Source organism: Nicotiana tabacum, chromosome 10 (genome assembly GCF_000715075.1).
Source record: "Nicotiana tabacum cultivar K326 chromosome 10, ASM71507v2, whole genome shotgun sequence".
Taxonomy (NCBI): domain Eukaryota; kingdom Viridiplantae; phylum Streptophyta; class Magnoliopsida; order Solanales; family Solanaceae; genus Nicotiana; species Nicotiana tabacum.
This window is the reverse complement of record NC_134089.1, coordinates 55,034,689-55,053,928: the sequence shown is the minus strand read 5'-3', so window position 1 is coordinate 55,053,928 and position 19,240 is coordinate 55,034,689. Positions and strand designations below refer to the sequence as shown.

General features: G+C 38.2%; 1 protein-coding gene and 1 long non-coding RNA gene across 2 annotated transcripts; one reads left to right on the top strand and one right to left on the bottom strand.

Annotated features, from left to right (window-relative positions):
• Window positions 1-32: 32 nt before the first annotated feature.
• Window positions 33-8,439, top strand: LOC142164651 (uncharacterized). Its single transcript, XR_012695495.1, has 2 exons — window positions 33-914; window positions 4,713-8,439. It is a non-coding gene; the product is annotated as an uncharacterized LOC142164651 (long non-coding RNA).
• A 4,175-nt stretch (window positions 8,440-12,614) lies between these two features.
• On the bottom strand, window positions 12,615-13,004 carry LOC142165128 (secreted RxLR effector protein 161-like). The gene has a single exon (XM_075223749.1). It carries the CDS (start codon window positions 13,002-13,004, stop codon window positions 12,615-12,617), a length of 390 nt encoding a protein of 129 aa, XP_075079850.1.
• Window positions 13,005-19,240: the final 6,236 nt, after the last annotated feature.

Sequence of the window (19,240 nt, the reverse complement as noted above, 5' to 3'; positions counted from 1 at the left end):
CTTATTTTAAAATGAGTCAATTAAAGTGATGGATCACAATTTTAAGAGTTTTAGGGCCCAATTCAGATTAGTCCATTAAGCCTAGGGACCCTTCTAGACTCTTCTTTGGAACAAAAACAAATAAAAAAGACCCTAAGGACTTAACACAAAAAGACCTAGGGACTAATTGGCAAAATACACAAAAAATAACCTAAACCTAGACCTAGACTACACAGAAAAAAGAACGCAGGGACATTCTGCAAAGAAGGGAGCAGCGCAGCTTTTTACAAAAACGGGCTCCCCGTGAATCTTCTTCTTCTTCGACCCCATCCAGTTACCCTTGAACTTCCAGCCATTTCTGACCAAACGACCCTTCCCCATCTCTTCAGGCTGAACTCCAAACAGACCCGCCATTAACACCCAAAAACCCCTCCCTAGCATTCTGCCTCTTCAACTAAAACAAGCCCCCGTTCTTCATCTTCTAACCTAGCCGCACCACCATAATGCCGACCCTCCATCAGCCGTTTCCATCACTTTGAGAAAAAACTCCAAAAATTACTCCCAACACCCTAAAGACCTAAGACCTTGAAAGAACAAAAAATAGAAAAAACAAACGGCAGCTAGCCTTTGGATTTGGAAAATAAACTCAACAATTTTGGATTCTTACACAAGAGTAGAGGAGGTCACGAGAAGAACATAGGGGAATGGAATTGTTTCAGTAACAAACGAGATTTCTGTTTCTTCTTTACGATTTGAAGTTTGATTTTTCAATATGGAGTATGACTGAGGTGTTGTTGAGGTGAGTCCGAGTTCAGTTCGGCAAAATCAATCCGTCCGCGGTCCCGCTTCGAATTCGTCAACTCTGTTTAGTTTCTGCTCGGAAGTCCATATACATTTTAAAGGCTTTCAAGGAAATCCGATTCCTCTACTCTAAGGTATTGAATCAGGACTACAAGTTTTGGATCTATTCAAATGTTGATTCCATTTGTTCTGTGGTAAACTTTAAATCAGTGCATTAATGTGTTTGATGTTCTTCATGTTTATGTTTGTTTGGCTTAAGTTATGATTAAATGGTTCTATTCTAGAATAATGAATTAAATGGGTTTAGCCTACAACAGTGTCAGTGCTTGGGTTATTTGATTCTTTTTTTGTCAATAGTGGGTGCAATGAAAACTGAGAGAAGCCCATTGCTAAAGATGTTGCTCATTCTTGTATAAACCAAATGTGGTTATTTTATTTGTTTAGTATTGCTTGGTTTTAAAAGAATGACCTGGCAAGTTGTAAATTTGGGCTTTGGATTTGAGTGTCGGTTCATATTAAAAAGGATATCGGATTGATCATACCGGCATGAACCCATTTAGTTGTGTTAGCTTGGAATTGAAAGGAATCGAGGTGTGTTGTGCCAAATAAAATCTCAAAATGCATGGACCTCGCTTAATTAATATTTTTTATCTTTAGAATTCGAGGCGTGCCATTTAGTTGAATTTCCATGGCCCTCGCAAAGTTGGAAAATGCGTAGTTACTTTAGGCGCGTTATTTAATAATTAATTTTCTTAAACTCGGGTGTGCATTTCATGTGACCTAAATTCAAATCCCAACAACGTTAAATAAAATGTGTCGCGGACCGCGAGTGCATTTCATGTGGTGTGGTCCAAAGACGTGTTTTGTATGTTGTTGAAATCTTCCTAAAATATGAATTAAAAGCGGCTCAAAGTAAAAGACACATAGGTTTAAAATTGTTTTAAAATCAGATAATTAGGCCAATAATAACAGTTGAGCGACCGTTCTAGAACCACGAAAACCGGGAATGCCTAATCCGAAAGATGGTACAGGAAGAAATGACCCAAAGAGTGAAAATCTTAGAACAACTGTTGAAAAACAAGCAAGGATTGGCAGGTCAAAAGAGTGTTGCCTTCAAAGATCTATGTATGTTCCCCGATGTCCACTTGACGCTTGGTTTCAAGACTCCCAAATTTGAAAAATATGATGTCCAAACACCAAAACACCCCAGAAGGCGAGCACGAGCATCACGAAATCTCCAACAGCCTCCACAAGATTTTCAGGTGCCCTATAACCCACATCCAAGACAGAGGTATAAAAAGGAACAAAGGTTGAAAGATAATTTTACACCAATAGGAGAGTCCTATGCAAGCTTATTTGAGAAGTTAAAGCATTATGACATGATTGCACCTATTCCTCCAAATCATGTGGACCCACGTGCGAGAAGCTTTGACCCTTCTAAAAGGTGTGAATACCATTCCAATGCCCAGGGGCACAATGTTGAAAGCTGTCGGGATTTGAAAAGAGAAATAGAAAGGATGATCCAGGAAAACCTTATTGTGATCCAAGACAGTGACCCCAGAATATCGCGCAGAATCCTTTACCTGCACATGATGATGCACACTTTGTGGGGATGATGCGTGGTGACAGGGAGTATGAGAATCCTCTCGGGAATTTGCTAACTGAAGTTAATGATTTTGAAATTGGAGAAGGCTCTGCTGATTCTGATGAGAAAATTTGTGGCTAAATATCAAGTCTAGCAATTAAAAAATCATTCCCTCCTCACTAGGAAGGAATCTTGGTAGTTTGTTTTGATGTTTTTCTATTATTTGGGTTATTTCAGGGTTGTGATCCAGATTTTATTTTTTTTATTGAGTCAAACCCCTCTATCCCCTACATTCTGTTTGTGTGAGTCTTGTCTATCTGTTCTGTTGCTATTTTCATTAGCCGGGTTATTTTAGGGTTGTACTCGGATTTTAGGTTGCTTGTTTAGTTGTCAAACCCTTCCATCCTTATTCAATAAAATACAGTTTGTCCTTTTGTGTCATTCTATTTCTAGTTCTTTTCTCGCTAGTTCTAATGACATGACATGCATGCGAAAATTTTGGCCAGATTTTAAAAACTGATTTAATCTGGAATTGGATAACAAAAAAAAAAGAAAAAAAAAACATTTTTGAGGATGAATAAAGAGTTGAAATACTTTAGAATTAAGGTCGAGTAAATTCACCTTCACATCATTGTGAAGATCGGGCTTGAGGATGTTTAATCAATTGAAGATTGATAGAAATTTTGATATTAAGGGATGGAAAGTGTCTTGTGACCACGACACACCAAGAGGACAATCATGTTCGTCAATGCTTTGATCGCGAAAAATACTATGTTTGGCATTCTCGAGGCTGGGAGGCCCTCTTTCTTCTATCCAAACACTTTATATACTTCGCTACCCGTTTTGAACCTGTGTTATTTTCTTTGACTACCCTTTTTTGGAATCAAGTTTAGAGTCAAGAGTCAAAAAACATATACAAAAAAAAAGATAAAAAGAAAAAAAAGAGAGAAAGAGAGAGAGTCTATGTCCCAAGAGTACAAACTGGGACAATTCTTAGGAAGTTCAAGTGAAAAAAAGATGAAGAAGAAGAAAAGAACTGGCAAAGGTCCATGCCTCCAAAAAATAGAAGCTGGGACAACTTGTTTTGAAAAGAAAAAAAAAAGAAAAAGCAACAGAAAGAAAAATGAAAAAAATTAGTTAGGTCATATGTTTGAACTACGTTAGACCTGATTCTTTTAAAAAGGATACATAGGCAGCCTCACGGTTCGGTCCAACCAAATAAGAATTTAGAAGAAAAAGAAAAAAATAGAAAAAATAGAAAAATTCAAAAATCCCCAACATCTGAAATTGGGGCAAAGATTTTATTTCATTTTTGAAAGAGTCGATTCCAAGAGTTGTAAGTCTACAACCCCTCATTTTGAGTTTATTTTGAGTCTTCATGCCGACCTTTCTTTCTAACCCTATCCAAAAACCTTCCAAATAAAGGCCTCCCAATATGCCTTCAAGAATGCCAAGAGACGCATGCAATGAGCAACAGTTGTCACACGACATAAAACACTGTCAAGTTGCCCACACAAGAAAGTAACAGAAAGAAAAAGAAAAGAAAAATGAGAGAGTCTTATTAGTGAAAACCCTCACGGGCACAGTAAGACGACGGTAAGTAAAGATGAATAAATGAGAGAGGCTTGTTGGTGAAAATTCCTCGGGGCACCATTAGTAGAAAGTGAGTCGTGACGCTGATGCAAAGGATTGACACGGATAGGCCCAACTTCAAAGATCATATGAATGGTAAAAGGGAAGATTTGGCCAGTTTGATAGATCGACTGTTAAGTCCAAAATGCATGTCATGATCATTAAGGCTAGTTATTGAAAAAAGAAAATAATCCTTCCTTTTGTCCTTCCGACATGGGCATTTCTTGTTAATACTTGTTTCTTTGCACCATTGTGTCCTTCACTCTGGGTCAGTCCTTGTCAAAATAAGCAAGAAAAGATTTCAAAACTGCTACTAGCTTTTCAGTTGCACAAAGTGAATTTGGCCAGCACACTCAGTTGTTACTGTCAACATGCTTTGAGGATTCATGCAAAGGCTCCCCCTAAAGACTCTTGTCAGCCTACTCGGCATAAACAAAGATAACTAGTGATTCTCTCTGACAGACAAATTGCTCAAAAGTAGGAAGTCATTCACGATATCGGAAAAGGTCACCTAAGCAAAGATCTTCAATTGGGATAAGGCTGTTTGAGCTGCAAATACAAATGGTACTGGTGTGAAACAATCAGAGTTGGTGCAGAACAAAAGTCTTTTGAGACTGACTCAAGCTGATTGAGCAGAAGCCAAGCTGCCCAAGACTCAAGGCCACAAACCGACTACCATTTTCAAAACTGACAATTTTTTCTTTGTATGAAACAGGAACAAAGCGGTGCAAGGAAAGTGATTCAAAAAGAGGAAAAAAATGAAAAAAGAAAAAAAAACAAAAAAAGAGAAGAAAAAGAAAAGACGAGGAGTCGACAAAGGGAAGTTTCTCAAATCTTTACATTTATTTGTCTTGCTATTGTGCATAAAATCTTGCCATTGATCTTCACATTTTTCCTCCTAGGATAAAAAGTCCTAGTATGATGGATTTTCCTCCCAATATAAATCTTAGCCTGATGAATCTTTCTCCTAAGATAGAAAACCTAGTCTGATGAATTTTCTCCTAGGATATAAATCTTAGTCTTATGAATCTTTCTCCTAAGATAACAAAAAAGGAAACCTAGTCTGATGAACTTTCTCCTAGGATCGAAATCTTAGTCTGATGAATTTTTCTCCTAAGATAGAAAACCTAGTCTGATGAACTTTCTCCTAGGATCACGATCTTAGTCTGATGAATTTTTCTCCTAAGATAGAGGACCTAGTTTGATGAACTTTCTCCTAGGATCAAAATCTTAGTCTGATGAATTTTTCTCCTAAGATAGAAAAACTAGTCTGATGAACTTTCTCCTAGGATCACGATCTTAGTCTGATGAATTTTTCTCCTAAGATAGAGGACCTAGTCTGATGAACTTTCTCCTAGGATCAAAATCTTAGTCTGATGAATTTTTCTCCTAAGATAGAAGACCTAGTCTGATGAACTTTCTCTTAGGATAGATATCTTAGTCTGATGAATCATTCTCCTAAGATACCAAAAAAAAAAAAAAGACCTATGTCTGATAAACTTTCTCCTAGGATCAAAATTTTAGTCTGATGAATCTTTCTCCTAAGATACCAAAAAAGAGACATAGTCTGATGAATTTTCTCCTAGGATCAAAATCTTAGTCTGATGAATCTTTCTCCTAAGATACCAAAAAAAGAAGTAGAAAAGAGACCTAGTCTGATGAACTTTGTCCTAGGATCAAAATCTTAGTCTGATGAATCTTTCTCCTAAGATAGAAAACCTAGTCCGATGAATTTTCTCCTGGGATAATAATTTTTAAAAAAAAAGGAAGTCTGAATTTGAAAGAAGAGGGTCAATTTTTAGTTATCAATGTCTAGTTTTCTTGAAATCAGCTGGCCCGCCTAGAGAATAGGGTCAGTCTTTACTTTAGTCAAGCTTAGTTTATAGTTTTCCTAGTCTATTCTTTAGTTTACTCTCATCATCTCATCAATAGTACAAGTGGTTTACAATTTCTCTAACAACTCATAAATCTTCCTAGTGCAAACTGGGGCAGAAAAAAAAATTCTTTTGTTTTGTCTGTTTTGTTGTAATCAGGCGCCCACCTAGAGAACAATGGAAGACTACTCAAGTTTCAAGGGAAAGCAGTTTCGAAGGACGATAACTCGAGTTTCATGGGAAAGCAGTTTCGAAGGAAGACAGTTCAAGTTTCAAAGGAAAATGATTCAAGGTGCAAGGGAAAACAGTGTCAAGTAACAAGAGAAGACGGTTCAAGTTCAGCAATCAGGCGCCCACCTGGAAAATAAGAGAATTCAATTCAGAATGCAATTCAGGTCAGCAACAAAAGAAGCTCGCATCAAGAATGTGAGTCTGCAGTCCAAGATGATCAACATAAGTTAGTCACAATCCAGAATAAAAAGAAAAAAACAAAAAGAAAGACAAGAAGTGAATCCAAATGCAGAAGTTAATGAAAGATGTAAGATGCTCAAGATAGGTTGAGGTCACAAGCTCTACATGTCCCGTTTTGGTCTGAAAAGCTGAAGAAGAACGAACTAGTACCTGCAACTAGCAAGCGTCAAGGTTCAAATCTAAAGTCTGCATGAAGAACCACTCAAGACTCGAGATCAAGCTTCAGAAGACTTATAGATAGGAATCTTGTAACTCGTAGTTGATAGGCTTAGCTAGTCTTTTTTATGTTTTGATTTTGGATGTAACATCAAGACCGCGGACAGGAACCTCGGCGGAACGGCACCTCGACCGGCTCTCCACGCCGGCATACTCCATCATCTCACTCACCTCCGAACTACACGTGGCCTGATTCCTTTATAGCCAAGGATATGTAGGCAACTCAGATACCAGGGCTCGATCACATTCCCCTCTTTCTTAGTTTTAGTCTCTCCAAATAAGGGTCGGGTCAAAAATCTTTCTAGTCATTCTTTGTCTGAAAATACTTCGTCTTTCCAGTCAAAGAGGGGCAGCTGTAGACATGTAATTTTTGACCCTCCCCAATATTTTTCTTATTTTAGCACGTAAATATTTAATTTAGGCCTAATATAGCTATTTCAACTCATTTTTACTCTTTTACCTTATTTTATTACAAGAAAAATGAAAATTACAAAAAAAAATATTTTAGTATGTATCTTTCATAAATTTTTAAAAAATATACAAAAAATAGTACCTTATTTTTATCTTTATATAATTTTGAAAATACAAAAAAATATATAATAGTTTCATGTTAGCTTTTGCATTGTGTAGTATGTATTTTATCTTATTTTAAAATAAGTCAATTAAGGTGATGGATCACAATTTTAAGAGTTTTAGAGCTCAATTCTTGGCCCAATTCGGATTAGTCCATTAAGCCTAGGGACCCTTCTAGACTCTTCTTTGGAACAAAAATAAATAAAAAATACCCTAAGGACTTAACACAAAAAGACCTAGGGACTAATTGGAAAATTACACAAAAAATAACCTAGACTACACAGAAAAAAGAACGCAAGGACTTTCTGCAAAGAAGGGAGCAGCGCAGCTTTTCACAAAAATGGACCCCCCTGAATCTTCTTCTTCTTCGACCCTATCCCGTTACCCCTGAACTTCCAGCCATTTCTGACCAAACGACCCTTCCCCATCTCTTCAGGCTGAACTCCAAACAAACCCGTCGTCAATACCCAAAAAACCCTCCCTAGCGTTCTGCCTCTTCAACCAAAACAAGCCCCTGTTCTACATCTTCTAACCTAGCCGCACCACCATAACGCCGACCCTCCATCAGCCGTTTCCATCACTTTGAAAAAAAAACTCCAAAATTACTCCCAACACCCTAAAGACCTAAGACCTTGAAAGAACAAAAAAAAAAAAAACCGCAGCTAGCCTTTGGATTTGGAAAATAAACTCAACAATTTAGGATTCTTACACAAGAGTAGAAAAGGTCACGAGAAGAAGAGAGGGGAATGGAATTGTTTCAGTAACAAATGAGATTTCCTTTTCTTCTTTACGGTTTGAAGTTTGATTTTTCAATATGGAGTATGACTGAGGTGTTGCTGAGGTGAGTCCGAGTTCGGTTCGGCAAAATCAATCCGTCCGCGGTCCCGCTTCGAATTCGTCAACTCTGTTTAGTTTCTGCTCGGAAGTCCATATACATTTTAAAGGCTTTCAAGGAAATCCGATTCCTCTACTCTAAGGTATTGAATCAGGACTACAAGTTTTGGATCTATTCAAATGTTGATTCCATTTGTTCTGTGGTAAACTTTAAATCAGTGCATTAATGTGTTTGATGTTCTTCATGTTTATTTTTGTTTGGCTTAAGTTATGATTAAATGGTTCTATTCTAGAATAATGAATTAAATAGGTTTAGCCTACAACAGTGTCAGTGCTTGGGTTATTTGATTCTTTTTTTGTCAATAGTGGGTGCAATAAAAACTGAACAAAGCCCATTGCTAAAGATGTTGCTCGTTCTTGTATAAACCAAATGTGGTTATTTTATTTGTTTAGTATTTCTTGGTTTTAAAAGAATGACCTGACAAGTTGTAAATTTGGGCTTTGGATTTGAGTGTCGGTTCATATTAAAAAGGATATTGGATTGATCATATCGGCATGAACCCATTTAGTTGTGTTAGCTTGGAATTGAAAGGAATCGAGGTGTGCTGTGCCAAATAAATCTCAAAATACATGGCCCTCACTTAATTAATATTTTTTATCCTTAGAATTCGAGGCGTGCTATTTAGTTGAATTTTCTATGGCCCTCGCAAAGTTGAAAAAATGCGTAGTTGCTTTAGACGCGTAATTTGAAATTACCTTCTTAAACTCGGGTGTGCATTTCATGTGACCCAAATCCAAATCCCAACAACGTTAAATAAAATGTGTCACGGACCGCGGGTGCATTTCATGTGGTATGGTCCAAAGACTTGTTTTGTATGACGTTGAAATCTTCCTAAAAATGAATTAAAAGCGGCTCAAAGTAAAAGGCACATAGGTTAAAAATTGTTTTAAAATCAGATAATTAGGCCAATAATAACAGTTGAGCGATCGTGCTAGAACCACGGAACCCGGGAATGCCTAACACCTTCTCCCGGGTTAACAGAATTCCTTACCCGAACTTCTGGTTCGCGGACTGTAATATAGAGTCAATCTTTTCCTCGACTCGGGATTTTAAACCGGTGACTTGGGACACCATAAATCTCCCAAGTGGTGACTTTGAATTTTAATAAATAATCCCGTTTCGATTGTCACTTAAATTGGGAAAAACTCTCTTATATACCCTCTTCCGGGGTATAGGTAAAAAGTAGGTGTGACAGCGGTAACTGGAGTAGCAACCATGACTTGTGAAGTCTGTGGACTAGGTGGAATTCGAGAAGCCTGAGTAGTTTGTGGAGGTGCACCCTTCCTAAGTCTGGGGAAGTCCCTCACCATATGTCTAGTGTTGCCACACTCAAAATAAGCTTTCGGTGGGTGTGGCTGTTGAAGCTGACTCAGGTCTGGTTGGCTAGACTGACCGCTAAAGGCACCCCATGCAAGAGGTGCACTGGATAATGGCTAAGCAAAATGGGCAACCTGAGACCTCGTAATAGTCGGAGTACCACTAGAAGCTAGAAGTGCTTAATGAACTGGATGGATCACAAAGCCCCTGCCATGATGGACTTCAGCTGGGCCACGGGCACCACTATATCCTCTAGAATCTCGAGGCCTCTTGGCGTCCCTTTCCTCTCTCTCTCTCACGGCCTCGCATAACCTCCAACATCCGTTCGATCTCTACCAACTGTTGATACGGAGTATCCGTCTCTAACTCTCGAGTCATGCTGAATCTAATACCATAGTTGATCCCCTCGATGAATCTACAGAATTGCTCTCTGACTATAAGGCAGGTACATCTCGAGATAACTAACTAAATCTGATAGCATACTTTGACACTTACATGGTACCAAGGCACAACTACTCAAACTCCGTGCGCCACGCATCCCGAAGGTCTAGGGAATAAACTCTCACAAGAATATCTCTGAAAACTGAGCTCGAGTGTGTGAAGCTGCATCAGCTGGGCTATCCTCCTCGTAAGCCTGCCACCACTGATACGCTTCTCTTAACAACTGGAATTTAGTGAAAGCAACTCCGCTCGTCTCCACAATACCCATGGTGTAGAGAATACAGCGGAATTTCTCTAGAAAACCCTGCGCATCCTCAGTAGCTAGGCCAATGTAAGTAGGAGGATGATACATATTGAACCTCTTAAGTTTCAGCTGCTCATCCTCGGATGACATTGCCCTAACCTTTGGTTTAACCGGAACAACCGGCTACACTGTCATAACTCCCAGGACTTGATCAACCTGGACCCACTACTCTGGAGTACGGGCTGCGAGAGTCTGGGATCCTCCCCTTGCCTAAGATGTAGCTGGTGCGAGGGGGATCAATCCCGCCTAAGCTAGAGCACCGAACATGCTCATAAATTGTGATAGAGTCTCCTGAAGTGCAGGGGTGACAACAGGCACCTCCGATGCCTATCCCTCTAGCTGGAGCTACTGATGGCTCCCCAATCACTGCTTGGGCAGGTGATCTAGCTGCACCACGTGCCCCTCCTTGGCATTTTCCCTGACCCCAACCTCTCGCGGCTCTAGAATGGGCGTGGGTGTTTGATCGTCGGATCCAGCAGTGCATGTCCTCACCATTTGTGAAATAATAGAAAGACAAAGATTCAGATTTCCAAGGCAACCAATTTGCACCATAAGGAATAAAAAAAGTGGAATTTCCTAACAGTTCCATAGCCTCTAGAAGATAAGTACATATGTCTCTATATCCATTCGCAAGACTCTATGAAACTTGCTTATGACTCATAACACCTATGAACCTAGAGCTCTGATACTAACTTGTCACGACCCCAATCTCCCACCTTAGGATGTCGTGATGGCATCTAGACTTTAAGACTAGGTAAGCCTAACATGCAATGGGAAACATCATAAATAATAATAAAACTTCAAATTAAACCATTTAAACTATCATAATAAAACTCAACAGTACAACTGACAACAACTCCCCAAAACTAGGTGGAATGGAGTTATAAGCTCTACAACAATATACAATAGTCTCGAAATACAATACTATTTTGGAACAAGGTTAAACAGGGGAATATCTAAAAGTAGAAGGTGACTTCGAAGCCTTCGAACGTCAAGCAGGTGTACCTGAAGTCTCCAAAAGTAGCTAATCAATCAATCACTAGTTTTCAATACGGGAAGACGTACTGGATCTACATGAAATATACAGAAGCGTAGTGTGAGTACACTACAACGGTACCCAATAAGTATCAATCCTAACCTCGCAGAGTAGTGATGAGGCCAGGTCAAGATATTTACTAGGAAAAAAGAAGCTGAACAGAGTATATCATAATCTAAATATGGGGAACGAAGAAGTAAATGACAAGTAAACATTTCAATAATGTAGACTAACAAGGAATTTATGCAGTAAAGGCAACTAGGAGTAAACACAGGATGAAACAATAGGAAGACAAATAAGGATAATTACAAGTAAAACAATGAAGAATCAACAAGAACTGTTCAAACAACAAGGATAATTACATGTGGTATCAGAGCATACATTTTCATGTAAACATAAATAATTTAATTCATACCAAGATCTTGAACATGATAATCTTACATAAAATTGTTACAAAAAACATACATGAATCGTAAGCCATTATCACGAAGCGGAAGCGTTAATTGAAATTGGTTTCTCTCCCCTTACCCTAGCTTTCATTACCGCCGACTTTAGTGATAGAAGAGAGAAATAAAAAATACAATAACCCTAATGGGTGGGGAGACGACCAATTTATAGAGGTTCTCACTTAATCTGGTACGTCCATCAAATAACCGATCGGACGGATGAGATTTGCTCATTAATTAAATATTAATTATGAGCTTTAATATATTGGGTCATACACATAATAGAAAAAAATCTAAAATTCTCCCACTTGACCCAATAATCACATAACATTAATATTTAATTATATAAATATTAATTGTGCATAAATAAATCTCTTCTATAATGTCCATCATAAATACCATAATATGTTAAACTACTAAATGTGAGTTATGGCGGTTATACATATTTTGTCTACATACTCCCTTCCACATACTACAACATTAGCAACTCATCGTACCAGGTGCATAAGCTATAAAATATTATGGTCCACAATAATGTCTCATTGAGACTTATCCTGTAATATCTCAAAACAATAATGTGTACACCATTATGAGAAACATAAAACTATTAATGTATATCAGAAACACATAAATGAGTTCAGAGTGTCAAAACATTATAAATACATCCAAGACCCATTCTATGTACATGTTCTTTAAATATATTTGGTTGTAAACCTTTCGTTAACGGATCTGCAATTATGAGATCAGTTCTAATATGCTCAAGTGACACTTTTTATTTCTGAACTTCCTCTTTGATGGTAAAGTACTTTAATTCCATATGTTTGGCACCTTTGGAGTACTTATCGTTCTTGGAGAAGAATACTATTGCCGAATTATAACAGTAAATTTTCCACGGCTTGGTAATGGTGTCGACAACCCCAGGTCCTGAAATAAAGTTTCGCAACCATAATGCATGAATGGTGGCTTCAAAACATGCCATAAATTTTCTGCTTCCATCATGGATGTAGCAATGACAGACTGTTTGGCACTCTTCCACGATATTGCTCATTCAGCTAATTGGAACAAATAACCAAACGTGGACTTTCTAGTGTCAATACATCCAACGAAATCTGAATCCGAGTATCCAACAACTTCCAAATGCTTGGATCTCTTATACATGAACATGCAATCCTTTATTCCTTTCAGGTACCTCAAGACTTTCTTTGCATCTTTCCAGTGATCAATTCTTGGGTTACTCTGATATCTTCTCAGCATTCCGACTGCAAAACTAATATCCGGTCTTGTGCAAGTCTGAGAAAACATTAGATTACCAACAATAGAAGAGTAAGGAATTGATTCAATTTTCTTTCGTTCTACATCATTCTTAAGGCATTCCATGAGACTAAATTTGTCCCCTTTTTGAATTGGAATAATTCCTGCTAAATAGTTGTTCATGTTAAATCTCTCTAGAATTCTTTCGATATAGTGAGACAATCCCAATAATCCTTATGATCTATCACGAAATATTTCTATTCCTTTCACATTAGATGCCTCAACTATATCTTTCATTACAAAATTCTTAGAGAGAAAATCTTTAGTCTCACGCAATATGCCTAAATCATTAACAACAAGTAGGATATCATCAACATATAAGACTAAAAATATAAACTTGCTCCCACTGATCTTTTGGTATATACACCGATCAATGGTATTTTCCACAAATTCAAAAGATTTTACGGTATCATTAAACTTTATATACCATTTCGTGAGGCTTGTTTTAGTCTATATATTGACTTCTTCAGTTTATACATCATTTGACCTTTCCTTTAGTTTCGAAACCCTCTAGTTGGTCCATATATACTTCCTCCTCGAGGTCTCTATTAAGAAAGGCAGTTTTCAAATGGTGTAACTCTAAATCATAATGAGCCACCAAAGCCATAATAATTCTTAATGAATTTTTTTTGAGACCGGTGAAAAAGTCTCTTTATAATCTATGCCTCCTTTCTGAGTATAACCCTTGGCAACAAGTCTGACTTTGTATCGTTCAATATTGCCATTTGGATCTTGTTTGGTCTTAAAGACCCATCTACACCCGATTCTTTTAGAACTTTTCGGCAATTCAACTAGATTCTAGACTTTATTGTATTCCATGGATTTTAGCTCTTCCTTCATGGCATAAATCCATTTGTCAAAATCATTACTTTCTATGTCTTGTGAAAATGAAATCGGATCCTTATTAAGACCAATGTCAAAATCTGACTCTTGCAAATAAACCACATAATCATCCGAAATAGCCAATTTTCTAACTCTTTGAGATTTTCTTAATGGCATTTCTTGTAGTTCATTTGTGTAAGATATTTGTGAGTTAGTTTCTTCATGATATTGTCATAGAGAAGTGATACGGGTGGCTACTATACGAAGTGATACGGGTGGCTATCAGAGAGATGAGGGTGGAAAATGTCAGTGATGACGTGTGATGGTTTGGAAACACTGTATTAGTGAATTTCGTGTGATGGTGTGACTTTCATTGTGTTTGCTATACTTTCGGTGAGCTATTTGATGTCCTTGTTATTACTTATTAATTTGTGCTTGTTGCGACCCAAAATCCATTAAAGCTCGTGATGGCGCCTAGCACCACTGTCAAGCAAGCCAAGATAAATAATTAACTTGATTACTCATTTTAGTATTTGAAAATTATAATTTTTCCTTCAATTAAATAATAAGAAATAAAATTTCAGAGTGAATGATAATATTTTCCCCAAAAATACTGTTGAAAATATCATAAGTACCCCCAGAACCCGGTATCACAAGTGCATGAGTATCAACTAGGAAGATGAAATAAAATACATCTGTCTGGAATACAAATTAGACAGGAAAAATATAAATAACACTGAAGGAGACTCTACTAGCTGGGGGTCGTAATATGGAATGCAGCTCACCTAAGTCCCCGCATTAACCACGCCTTTGCTCTCACAAGGCCACTAGACATATATGTACCTGCACAAAAATGTGCAGCAGGTGTAGTATGAGTACATAAATCAACGCGTACCCAATAAGTATCCAGTCTAACCTTGAAGAAGTAGTGACGAGGGGTCGACTCCGACACTTACTATGGGCCATAAATAAAATATCGAAGATATAATTAAGCATGGATTACATAGAACAGCTGTAAGCTCAATATCATGAAGTAAGTGAACAATTGTTTTGTTAATAAGAAGTTTCCAAATTTAGTTTTCATCATTTATCATTTCGTATCTCAGGAAAATGAAGCAATATCAATTATTATAAATTTCAAAGCAACCAATTCAATCATGCGCAAATTATGTCGAGGTCGTATGGTCCAATCCAACATAAATATTTAAACTATGCACTGCCGAGGGTCGAACGACACGAACCATAGCTGCATCTATCTGCTACCAAGGCGTTCGGCCCACTCCACAAAAGAGAAAAATACATTTAAAACAACCAATTCAAGATTTGTTAAGGAACACTTATTCAAAGAAATGCCAATTCTCATTAACGATCAAGTAAATAAAGTTTACCCTTTTTCAATTCCTTTACCAAGTTTCAATATATTTTGAACAATTAAATTAACAAGTAGGTTGCAAACATCGCCAGTATAATATGATTTGGGTCCTAGACTGCCCGGACATTAAGTATTATAGTAGCTATGCACGAACTCTCGTCACTTAGTGCATACGTAGCCCCCACAAATAGAAGAGCATATTAAACCAATTCACCTATGGGGTTAATTCTCTCTTACATGGTTAGAAAGGAGACTTACCTCACTCCAAAATTCCATAACCGGCTCTCAAGCCCTTCCAACAACTCAAACCGATGCCCAACGCTCCAAAACTAGCCAATAAGTGCAAACCCATAAATATATACTCTAATACTCATCATAATCTAACTTATAACAATTCCTAACTCCGCTCGAAAAGTCAATAAAATCACCCTCGGGCCCACGTGCCCGGATTCCAAAAACGTTTGAAGATAAACATTACCTTAACCCCACGAACTCAAATATATAATTTATTCCCAATTCCATGCCCAAATTCGTGATCAAAATCCAAAAATACCAATCTTTTATGTTTTTTCTTCAAAATCCCAAATTCCTACAAACTTTCATGTCTAAATCCATATATAAACCTTGTATTTAACTCACAACTAGTAGAAATCACTTAACTCTTGATGTTGATGGAACCCTTCTGAAGATGCTCTCAAAAATCGCCTAAGTCCAAGTGGAAAATGAGGAAAATGAGCTAAGTCTCGGAATTAAAAAGCCCTTGGGTCCAGTCGCAGATGTTGCATTTGCGACAAGGGGTTCTCAAATGCGACCTTCGAAAATGCGGACAAAGCATCGCAAATGCAACCCCTAACAGACCAGGCCTTCATCGCAAATGCGATACAGAGTTGGCAAATGCGAACTCTTCAGGCTTCGCAAAAGCGACCATATTGTCGCAAATGAGAATAATTCCCCAACAGCCCAATTTCGCAAATGCAAGGACTACCTCGCAAATGCCGTAGGATTTGCGACCAAAACATTGCAATTGCAATTATACCAGAACCAGCACTCCAAATTCTTAACAAAACACTCTGAAGCTACTTCAAAACTCGTCCGAGCCCCCGGAGCTCCAAACAAAACATCCACACAAGTCTAAAAACATAAAACGAACATGCTCGAGGCCTTAAATCACATCAAACAATGTCGAATTCATGAATCGCACCCCAATTCAAGCTTAATGAACTTTAGAACTTCAAACTTTTACATTTGATGTCGAAACCTACCAAATCACATCCGATTGACCTCAAATTTTGCACACAAGTCATATTCGATATTACGGACATACTCCAACTTCTTGAATCGGAATTCGGCCCCGATATCAAAAAGTCCACTCTCGGTCAAACTTCTCAAACTCGAAATGACCTACAAACCTCCAAATCCACTTCCGGATGCACTCCCAATACTAGAATCACCATTACGGAGCTATTCCCAGACTCGGAATCCCAAACGGACATCGATAACATTTAAATACACTTCAACCCATATTCACAAAATTCTTCCAAAATGTCAACTTCCACAATAGGCACTAAAATGCTCTCGGGTCATCCAAAACCCGATCCGGACATACGCCCAAGGCCAAAATCATCATACAAACCTGTTGGAACCTTCAAATCCCGATTTCGAGGTCGTTTACTCAAAAATCACATTTTAGTTAATTCTTCCAACTTAAAGCTTCCGAAATGAGAATTTTCTTTCCAAATCAACTCCGAACTTCCCGGAATTCAATTTCGGCCATGTGTACAAATCATAATACCTGAAGTGAAGCTGCTCATGGACTCAAACCACCGAACGTTGCACTAGAATTCAAAATGACCGGTCGAGTTGTTACATTCTCTCCCACTTAAACATACCTTCGTCCTCGAACATGCTAAGAATTGCTCTGGAGTTGTCCGAAATCATTGTTTAACACCTCTTGCACCTACCCGTGCTATCACAACTCAGTTGAGCACATTAGCTCGAGCAAATCTGAAGATTCTCCCTTTTATTTAGTCAAATTAGCCTTAGAGCCAGATTCCAACATCTAAAATTCTCTACCAGGCATGTTTCCAACATACGAACACCGTATAAATCACTACACGATGTACCAATACATGATTGTATACTCTTACTGAATTCACACCATGCACCGCATAATTCACATGACCATAATAACATCCTCTGATAACAATAGCTGGAATCCCACGAATCTGATGCCCACAACACAACTCATGACGCATATAAGTCCAGTTTCAACTCTCGCAATACTGCCATGACAGAAGAGGTGTACAAACTCTTAACTACCTATCGAATCACAATTAATGGAGTCTCTCCTCCTGACAAAAACCATTACCTCATTCTGGATTAAATAATAATATTTACTCTTTAATATGCCTTATATACATCTGATCTCACTGATCCCAGGTCCAATAATCTCGTCTTACCTAGTATAAGCTGCTCCGGCAATAAGCCAACTCAGACACTGCAAAAGCCTCATATGATGCCACAATATGCTAACAAGCTACAACTCAAATGCGATATATAAGGACAACGAACCCTGGAACGAATTACTCAACCCACGTAATTAATTAAACAACCGAAAAGGTGTAATGAACCTTCCCCAAAAAATGAGAAACAAAACACACAAGGATAGATATGGGGAATTATACTCAACATCATACTGTTGCGGCGTGCAATCTGATCCAATCATGATACCTGTGGCGGCGTGCCACCCAGTCCACACAACATACCCATAATGGTGTGCCACCCGATCCACACATAATAATCTATAAGGAAATACTTACTAAGCTAGAATGCTCATTCCTACGAAATACTCGAATATTGACCGCAAGCACACCAAGTGCATAATACCATCCCTGGGGAGACAGATAGTGTCATACTCTACAAAACTCGAGCACGATTGAGGTGTGATATATGATATGCATCTCAAGAGTCGTGATGCTCATATAACACCATAAACTACACTGAATCTCAATAGGAGTGCAAATAATCAAACTGCCTCACAACCCGCACGACACAATAGAGTATTACATGAAATAGACGATGATGAAATAACATCCAACGTTCGATTACTCCTTCGCACTAAGGGCTATGCTGAATGGATACGCCCATGTTGGTATAGTACACATCCACATTTGGACCCATCAACGGACCTCAAGCGGATTTTGATCATACCGCACTAGGCTAATAACCTTTCAAGGATCCACAATAACCCCTTTTTCCCATGACACCTAACAACATCCTTCAAATCTAGAACAAACTTCCACAGCTCACAACCTAATGAAAAGAGCGCCTTCCAGGCATAAAATCTCACATTAGCAATAGTACCACAACCTCTATACTTGGCTCCAATCTTCAGTCAATAAAGTGACTACTTGCCACACTTATACAGTCTTCCGGTGGGACACGCTCCCACGACCTTCCGCACCAGGTAACCAGTCTGCACATCCATACCACCGGCCATACTAATGTTGTAAAGTGAATCAAGGATCTGCAAATCAGTATGCAAAGCCTTTTACATATGACACCGACCTCAAGTGACGGTGAAGACAATGCCATCTTACTCTAAACATCTGAATCATTTTATGCTCATCCAATCTTGTGACATTCTTGTCAACACCAAACCACAACCTTGATCATCAACTTCGAATTCACATGCTACCCATTGCACCTAATCATGCCAATACGCAAGAGTGCAAGAATCTCATCCTTACTCCTGAACCACTAATAGGATACACCCTTTATCATATATAAACCTTTAACTTAACTCATTTTAGGAGAACCATTGCAACACGTGGCTGATTTCCCATAACCACAGAAAATACTACCTCAAGTAGTGGTCTAAACCACCATAACTCTTCCGGGATCCATCTATGCATAACATGCCATAATAATTGAGTATACCTCCAATTAATTCAAATTATAGCATCTGTCAAGCCTCGCACATACCGCCACAAATCACCTGTATAACTTAACACACTGAAGAACTGATCATTGCCACCATCATGCCGATTCAACCATTGCTAACCGAACCAACTTCTTCTAATTCACTATGGACTTTCCTTAGTGATAATAATGGCTCCATTCAAATATAATGAACTCAATCCTCGCTCATCCTGAGTGACCTTAT